At 43.6% G+C, this 9158-nt stretch overlaps 1 protein-coding gene across 1 annotated transcript; it reads right to left on the reverse strand.

Moving 5' to 3' along the window:
* Positions 1–1538: 1538 nt before the first annotated feature.
* Positions 1539–8466, reverse strand: LOC102859434 (granzyme H-like). The gene is made up of 5 exons (XM_006889987.1): positions 8412–8466; positions 3577–3724; positions 3007–3142; positions 2558–2812; positions 1539–1700 (listed from the first exon to the last, which is right to left on the reverse strand). The coding sequence occupies exons 1-5, from the start codon at positions 8464–8466 to the stop codon at positions 1539–1541; spliced, it is 756 nt and encodes a 251-aa protein (XP_006890049.1).
* Positions 8467–9158: the final 692 nt, after the last annotated feature.

Here is a 9158-nt window from a genome sequence, read left to right on the forward strand (position 1 = left end):
AACAACAACAACAACAACAACAGCTGTCCCATGTAGATCTAGGCCACATGGACTCTTTAAAGAAGGGGCCAGGCAGTAGACAATCCACTGAAAGCACCCAACTCAACTTTGTTTGGGTGCAGATGATCGACCTGTTAGGTTCCTTTCTATGCTGGCATTTAGTACGGTTCGCTGGGAATTTACTGGTTTATTGGTGGCAACAGTTGTGTTTCATTGTCCTACTACACAAAGGTAGTCCTTCTAGCCCAAAAGACTGACATAGCACGGGGCAGGTATGTGTTGGTTCTGACTCTACTTCATGAGTTGAGTTATCATCCAGTATCATTAGCCTATAGGCCACTAGTGATAAAGAAAGAGAAGCTCAAAGGGATTCAGGCAAATGAGTCACAAAGTGGCCAATGGTCTCAGAGTTTATGACTGCTAGTGGGCTGGATGTAGTACTGGAAGTAGTCTGAGTTAGTTCTGCCCAATAAGAATCTCTGTCAAGCTTTCTGGAGTGTTATTGTACCAAGTCTGTCCTCTCAGGTGTCCTGCCTGGTGTCAGCTCCTCCAAGGTCCTTCTCTGCCAGAGTGTCCGAGGCTGGTTGCTCTGTTGTAAGCCTATTGGAACCACACAGGTCACTGGAATTCATAGGAAAGAGGAGAGATGGAAAGGTGTTGTCTCATAACAGCATGGTCTACAAGAGAAAGGATCTGCTGGACTTTGAGAAGTCTCAGTAATAAACAGACATGAAAAAGAAAGGGTAGCCAGGAGATTAGATGCTGAACTAGGACCTGAGTTCAGAACAGGGGGTGGAGCTAAAGAAGGACATGAATCTCAGAGAGGAATAAGGAAGTTCTCAATGTCCTTACCCTTCAAAGCTGCCAGTTTTCTTGATTATAAGGCAGAAATGTTCCATTCTTCTTCTTCCCAGAGCCTTAGGATGGGCCAGCTTGCCTTTCTCAACCCAGTGGGTCCTCCTTGCTCTCTGCCACATAACACAGGAAGCAAAGCTGAACACTTCATCTGCACATAGAACTGGGAGGCTTGGGTCTCCCACTGAGGGTGTTCTGCCTTAGCCCTGCAGAAGGGCAAGACTCAGAGATACGACAGATAAGAAAGACCTGGTTGACTTGTTGCAAATGCGTTGTGGATGTAGAGTAGGGAAAAGAATATGATTCAGAACACAATTATATTGTAGGTCTGCCTCAATGAAGATTAAAAGCCCAGCAAAGCAAAAAAGAGAAAAGGACAGAATCTCATTCCCTCAAGCCAGAACTCACTAATACCTGATCCTGCCCTGGGCTTTCAGAGGGTATAAATTACACCATAAGTGATTGTTCATCTTTTTTCTTTGGGGCATTTGTTGGATTTGAAACCCCTACATTTGGTTTGGCAGTGCAACTCTTTACCCACTAGGTCTCCAGAGCTCCCTTGTCTAGAATTGCTGTCTGCTAAATATGTAAGTGAATAATGAAGACACAATCATTTCCTTGCAGTTAAGACACATTTATTAAGGTTCTTGCTGTTAAGAGAAGATGATCCAACATAGAGGGGCTCAGGGTGATTCATCCATTTGGAGGCGTTTTATTGTTTTCTTTATCCAGGGTAAGAAACTGGAGATGTTGGTGAAGACATTTGGAGGAATTCCTTCTTCCCTTCCATAGGAGGCTATGCCCTGAGCCACATTGTTGCATACCAAGGGACCTCCAGAGTCTCCCTGGGAACAGAGAGGAAAGGCTGAGTTAACTGTTCTGCTGGTCCTGCCTCCCTCTACATTCTGGGAGAAAACTGCCCCAATGAGGTAAAAAGAGGGGGGTTATAAGCCTCTCTGGGAGCCCCCAGGGTGACAAAATCTGATGTTTGACATCACTGTTGTTTTATGCCTAGATTGTGATCTGTCTCCTTCCCTAACTTTAGGACTCTTGCCTTCTAAGGAGCTGTGGAACTTTGCTTCCAGGGTACTGTTTAAGGAAAGGCAGATGGTTAATGGAAGACAGTACATTGACCAGGGTGATGACAGCTCTTGAGTATTTACATGGTTTTGATTGTTCAACGTGGAGGGAGAGCTTTTCCATGTATGTGTGCTCTAGGTGGGTTGGGCAATCCTTTCTACTTCCCCCACATGAAATAAAAAAAAAGAAAGAAAGAAAGAAAACACCTTCAAACCATTTCTGGACATCTCAGTTAATAGTAATCCTAAATGTTATAGAATCCAACTGCTTTTCTTCTCTATAAAGTTTAGGGAACACCTTTGAGAAGGTTCAAACCACAAATCTTTAAAATACAAGCTGAATGGTAACTCTTCGTGCCTTAGGGTTTTTGAGTTGGCATATTATTGTTGTTGCTTTGCTGTCAAAGCAAAGGAGTCACAAATTCATCTTTCTGGAGGAACACATTTCTGACTTACCCCAGGGAAGCTCACAGAGACCCGAGTGACTAGGTAGTTTGGTACTCTTGTTATCACAGGAAATGGGTGAAGGCATTCCCCCTATTGCTAGCTAGGACCTTTACATCCCAGGTCTTCCTGAATCATCCTTCTCCCCAGAGCAAGGCCAGGCTAATGGTAAATCTCACCTTAAAGAAAGACATCTGTTTCTGAGGGTCTCCCACGCACAACTGAGTTGTCCTGTCATAATACATGTGGTGGCGCTCACACTGGAAGTGCTCTTGAATGATAAGATCCACCTCATGCAGCTTGCTTGTTGTGTCATTCTGAGTGATGTCTCCCCAGCCAGCCACACTGCACACCTGACCAGGCCTCACCTGGTCACTTTCTCCAGGCAGGGGGATCAGGCCCACAGCTGCAGTCAGTTGGGCCTTTGCTGTCAGCTGATGAAGGAAAGAACAAAGTCCTGGTTACTCAAAGCCTGTTGTCCTCCAGACCCAGATGGGTTGCACTTTATCCCTTCTTACTTCCGGGCCTGGGATTAGTGAAGGAGCCAGGATGAGAAAGACAGGGGCCATAGTTGAAGAAGAAAGTTCTTGAACCCAAGGGAGCAGGACAGCAATGGAGTGTGCCTCACCTGTAGTATCATGATGTCATTTCTACCAGACCCATTGTTAAAATTAGGGTGGGGTATCGCTTTTTTCACAGGAATTTCCTGCTGTGTCTTTTCTTGCAACACAATATCATGGGCCCCCAAGATGACATACATGTGTCTATAGAGAAAGAAAAGAAGAGGTTCTCAGAACTGGAGCCCTAAAGCAGGTGACAGTTGGGGAGGGGAGGGCAGCTGCTGAGGGAAATGCTGGAGGGAGGGGCCCTTCATCTTGAGCTTGCTGAGCCTTTGGTTTCTGTGCAGCTTGTTGGTGTTTGTGGAATTCTCTTTTGCCCTCAGGTCATAGGAAATGTCTTGACCATCCCTGCTCTCAACCCCCACTGTCTGCCTGAAATAGCCAGTGCTGTCCTTCCTTGACCTCTTCTACTTGCCCCATTCTCTGACCTCATGGGCTATATGTTAACTCCCTTTCCACCTCATTCCACTCTCAAAAGTTTCTGATGATGAGAACTCTTGGGCCTGTGTTACACCCAGCTGAAGTAGTGCCCCTGACTGGTTGGAATGTGAAGAGTCCTTGGAGGTTCCACCCCTCACCTTCCTGGGGCATGAGCTATTGTCAGGACAAAATCTTCTTCCACAAGGAAACCACCACAGATTCCCCACATGTCACCATGAAGAAATACCACAAATGCCATGTATGGACGTGAATGAGGCCGTGCTTCATGACCTCCAATGATGTCTTCTGGGGGAAAAGAAAAATGGAAGATGGGAGGATTGGGCATCCTACCTGATGATCGAAGACAGGATCAGCTTTGCTCTGTAGTTGTTGGGACAATTTGCCCTGGATTCTCCCGAACTCAATCCTTATTGGTTTGATAACATGCCTTTCCCTTCAAATCTCAATGGGCCCTCCTAAACGCTAATATTGATTGTTCTGCACATCTCATATTAGACACATGGATGGTGGGGAAAGAGCTTGTCTTCAAATTGGCAAAACCCCAAAGAATCAAAAAGAAGAGTCCTTGCTTTTCTGATTCAACCCAGCCAGCTCCTACAGGCCTGAGTGACTCACCAGCTTGGCTATTCCAGTCCTGTTATCCCAGCAAAGCAAATGAAGGGATTCTCCTATTACTAGTAAGAGTCTTCAGATCCCATAGATTTCAGAAACATCGTTGTCCCCAGAGCTAGGCCAGGCTAGTGTTAAATCTCACCTTAAAGGAAGGCATCTTTTTCTTCAGGTTCACCATGCACAACTGAAAGGCATTGAGTCAGGGTAGGGCTGGTGCTGAGGGGAAATGCTGGAAGCCTTTGGCTTCTCAAGAAGAACATTGAAGGTAAGCAGTTGTGGGATTCTCTTTAGCCCTCAGTTCATATGAAATTAATTGATCCATACCTGCTGTCAACCTCCAGTGTTTGCCTAAAGCATCCAGTCTGGTACCTCTCTGATCTTTCCCACTTGCTCCAACCTCTGCCTTCATAAGCTACATGTTGACCTTCTTTTCACCACCTCATCCTGCTCACTAATGGTTCCTCTGATGAAACCCCTGGGGCTTGTGTTGTAGACAGCTGCAGGAGCTTCTCTGAGGAACAAATATGGAAATAGAAATCCTTGTAACATCTGCCCATCATCTTCCCCTCCAGTGAACTGCTGTGAGGACAAAGTCTTCTCACACAAGGATATCACCACAACTCTTCTTGACTTCCCAGTGAAATGAAAAATTGTCATGTATGGACGTGAATGGGGCATTGCTACATAAACTCCAATGATCTCTTAAGGAAAAAACATGGATGATTAGATGATTCTGACATCCTACATGATGACTGAAGAATGGGTCATCATTGCCCTGGAGATGCTGGAACAGGTAGTTCATGGTTCTCCTGAAAGATGGGTTTCCGGCACAGGGACCCATTCCCACTATCAAATCTCAAACAGTCCCTCTTAAAAGCTAATAGTGCTTGTTCTGGACAGTCCATATTAGGCACATAGATAGAGGATTACATATGTTATCTTTAAGATGGCAGAGTCATCTTAAAGCATCCTGGATAAACATGCTTGGACAATTCTGTGTTTGTTTCCAGACCTATCTGAGCCTCTACTATGTTTTTGGTGTTTTCTAATAATATATCTTTATGTTTATAGAGTTAGAATGTTAGAAAAGTCTTAGGCTTTTCAGAGCCTATTACATCTTGGAACTTCATGAAATCTTTTTATGATTGTATCTTCGAACTGGTCCCAATAAGCCTTTGCATGAGGCTTGGCATGGATTATACTGGTGGGAGTCAAAGGCAAAGGACTGTCAGGAATGTTGAAAACAAAGAGAGTGGAGTAACCAAAGCCTGGGAAGGCAGAGGAGGCAGAGTAGCTAACTAGAAGTAGACTGTAAAGGAGATTAGATAATATAAATTCTTTGAGATAAAATTGCAACTTGGCTTTCTCTCCTGCTCAGGTGAGCACTGAACCTGGAGAAGGATGTCAAAGATAAATGATTTTGACACCACTACTCTAATAGCACAAATGTTGTTGTTGATTATTGGCTTTGAGTTAAGCATGTCTCATAGCGACCTCATGAACTAAAGACCTGAAGACCCTCTACAACTATCGACATTTACCAAAGCTTATAGAGTTTCCAGATTCATGTTATTTAGGAAGTGGATGCCACTCCTGCTTTCAAATCTGTCATAGTATGTTATTGTTGCTATGTGCCATTGAGTTGGCTGCGATGTATAGCCACCCTATGTACAGCAACTCTGAATGCTTCCCTGTCCTGAGCCACACTCACATCACAATTTCAGACACTCTATTTCTCATTGCACCAGTTACTGTATCAATCCACCTCATCTATGGTGATCTCCCTCACCAATGCTGTCCGTCCACCCTTCTGAGCATGATGTCCATCTCCAAGGACCCATCTCTCCTGGCCACGTGCCCAAAGTGAGACAGAGCTTCAACATCCTAATCTCCAAGGAGATACTTGGTTTCACCCTAAGACAGACCTATTTGTTTTCTTGGCAGTCTGTAGGACGTTAAAAACTCTTCTCAGAACGACAACTCGAAGGCATCTGTTCTTCTGTCATCCATAGTCATTGTCCAGCTCTCAGAAGCATAACAAGTAAATGAGAAGACCATGACCTGGATTAGGTTCACCTTTGTATCTACACTGACATCACTGCTCTTCAGGACTCTGGAGAGGTACATGACAGCAGATTTTCCCAATGCAATTTGTATTTTGATTTCCTAACCTCTGGGGTGAAGAGTTTTGATTGTTGATCCAAGCAAGCTGTAACTGCTAACAACCTCAATCTCTTATGCATCTAATATGATGCTGCCCATTGGACTAGTGGTGAGAATCTTTGTCTTCTTGATGTTGAACTTCAAGCCATATTGAAGTCTGTAGTCCTTGACCTTTTGCAGTGAGTGCCTCAGGTCTACTTCAGTTTCAACAACAAGATTGTGTCATCTGCATATTGTAGGTTGTTAATGAGTCTTCCTCCAATTTTGATGCCACACCAAGAAGCTGTTGTTCAAATGGAGCAAAGAAACACTGAATGGTTTATGTAAGGAAAGTGCGTGTCAGGATTGTATGCTTTCTTCATATCTATTCAATATGTACGCTGAACAAATCATTCCAAAAGCTGGACTGTATGAAGAATAAAGGGGGATGAGAATTGGAGGAAGATTCATCAACAACCTCTGGTATGTAGATACACAACCTTGCTTCCGAAAAGGGAGGAGGACCTGAACCACTTGGTGCAGAAGATTAAAAACTACAACCTTAAACATGGATTGTATTTCAACATCATAAGACAAAATTCCTAACCAGCACACCAATAATCAACATTGATAGATGGAGAAAGATTGCAGTGGTCAATTAATTCCTCTTACTTGGATCACCAGCAACACTCTTGGTACCAGCAATCAGGTGATCAGAAGACACATTTATATTGGACAGGCGTGCTGTCAGAGATCTCTTTAAATTATTAAGGAGCCATGATGTCAGTTTGAAGAATAAGATGGGCCTGATTCAGACCATGGTCTTTCAAATCACTTGCTATGCATCTGAAAACTGGACAATCAATGAGAATGACAGAAGAACAATTAATACTTTTGAGCTGTGATGTTGGAGTTGAGTGATGAACTTTTGGACTGCCAAAATATTCAACAGATATGTCTTGGATAGAGTGTGAATATAGTGAACATTGCAAGAAAGGGAACAAAGCTTCATCTCACATACTTTGGGCATGTTGCTAGGAAAGGCTATATGAAGGAGAGGTACATCATATTTAGAAAGGTAGAGGGTCAGCAAAGGAGAGAAAGACACTCAACAAGGTTGATTTGTGTGACTGTAGCAATGAGTCCAAGTGTATCACAAATTATGATGATGGCACAGGATAGGTCAGGGTTCAGAACTATTATTCATAGGGTTGCTATGAATGATATTGAACTTGGAAGCACCTTACAACAGCACTGCAATAAGATCCACAGCCTAACTATGCACATCTCTGGATCCACAGAATGGAAGGAGTTGTGCTGCTAACCGTGAGGCTCCGCATCCCTGGCCATTGAAATCCATCCGTGTCCCTTTGGAAACAGATGGGGTGATCTCTTCCCATGCAATTTACAGCGCTGAAAACTCCCTGGAGGATCAGATAGGAGTTGGTTTCAACTCCACAGTAAACACTTCAGCTTTGCCTCTAATAATAAGCTTAAACATGACAGCAGTTTTTATAAGGATAGCACAGGACCTGGAGGTATTTCCTTTTATTGTACACTGCACAACAAACTCAAATATACTTAAAACAACAGCCCTTATTCTTTGTGTTTTAGCCTCATTTTCCTGAGGTAGGGTAGTGGGTAAGAAGTTGGACTGTCAAACCAGATACCCTCGGTTTGAACCCACCAGCTGCTTCAAAGGAGAAAAATGGGAAACTCCTCCTGTGCAATTTATAGCCTCTGAAAACATGGTGGAGAGTAAATGATGAATTGGTTCTGACTTATGAGCAATGAATTGTTGTTGTTTAACTTCTTGGCATGCAAAAAGGGATTTTAGTTACTTACCTCCATATCTTCTGCCAAATGACTTTGTAAGAATAATCTGTTTCCCAGGAAATCAGGAGAAGGTAGTGGAAGGTACCACCTCGTAAGCCTTTAAGTGGTGTCAGTACTGTTGTGATTTCACCTCAGTTGGGGAACTGTGACAAAAAGCCAGGATAGTCTAACACCTAAGACAGTGTCCAGGGTGTCTAGTCATCCTTTTGGAACATCTATCCAACATGAGACTGCTTAGTCTGGGTTTGATATGGAAGCTGGTATCCATAAATTTTCTGGATTACATGGAAGGAATTCCTTACTAGCACTGGACAGAAGGGCCAGGAGTACAAGTGATTCAAGGAAATAGGCTCAGGTTCTTAGGATGCAGCGGGTCACTCACCTGCTATAGTTCCAGGAAGCAGGTGAAAGGCCAACAGGAGCAGGAGTGGCTGCATCTTCTGAGAAAGGCTACCCAGGCTTATGATGATGATGACTGGACCCAAAATAACAACAGTACAATGAAGATGGTCACACCCAGTGACTTTATATCACACACATACGAATGTGATAGGCTCGTTTGGTTGGGTGTCATCACACAAGTTGGTCTGCATATTTTTTCTGGTTTAGTTAGATGAGAACAACACTGTCACCCCATTTTTAATCATAGCTGCTTAGTCCCAAGCAGAAAACACAAAATAAAGGACAAGAAGATGAAGGTTGCTGAGACTGTGCCAACATCCATTAGAGCTGCTACAATAGGAGCCTGGATCCTTTAGTGGCCGAACTAAGAATTTTCTCCTCCTCTCGCCCCGCCCCCCCCCCATTTTTTTTAAAAATAAAATTTTTATTTTATATTGGTTTACTTGCAAAGTTTGTATATATTATTTTTGTCACTGGATCATTCCCATTTCCTTTACCCACTCCACCTTTAACCCATCAAATTATTTGACCCTATGAGCTGTGGTGCTTTAGAAGATTATTGAATATTCCAATGTTTGCTAGGAGAAGAAACAGGTTCATCCTAGAGAATGTGTGACCAGGCTGATCCTTGAAGGCAAGGATTCTGACGCTTCATCTGACATATTTTGGACATGTTGCATGGAAGGACCAATCCTTGGAGTGGGATGTCACGCCTGGGATGGTGGAG

This window comes from Elephantulus edwardii, unplaced genomic scaffold (genome assembly GCF_000299155.1).
Source record: "Elephantulus edwardii isolate Elephantulus edwardi_28Jun2011 unplaced genomic scaffold, EleEdw1.0 scaffold00084, whole genome shotgun sequence".
In the NCBI taxonomy this organism is placed as follows: Eukaryota; Metazoa; Chordata; class Mammalia; order Macroscelidea; family Macroscelididae; genus Elephantulus; species Elephantulus edwardii.

Coding starts and splice junctions, on each gene's coding strand:
- LOC102859434 (XM_006889987.1), bottom strand. CDS start 8,466: ATGCAGCCACTCCTGCTCCTGTTGGCCTTTCACCTGCTTCCTGGAACT. Junction 2,813..3,006: donor ATGACATCATGATACTACAG/GTGAGGCACACT, acceptor TTCCTTCATCAG/CTGACAGCAAAGGCCCAACT. Junction 1,701..2,557: donor AACAGATGTCTTTCTTTAAG/GTGAGATTTACC, acceptor CTCTGTTCCCAG/GGAGACTCTGGAGGTCCCTT.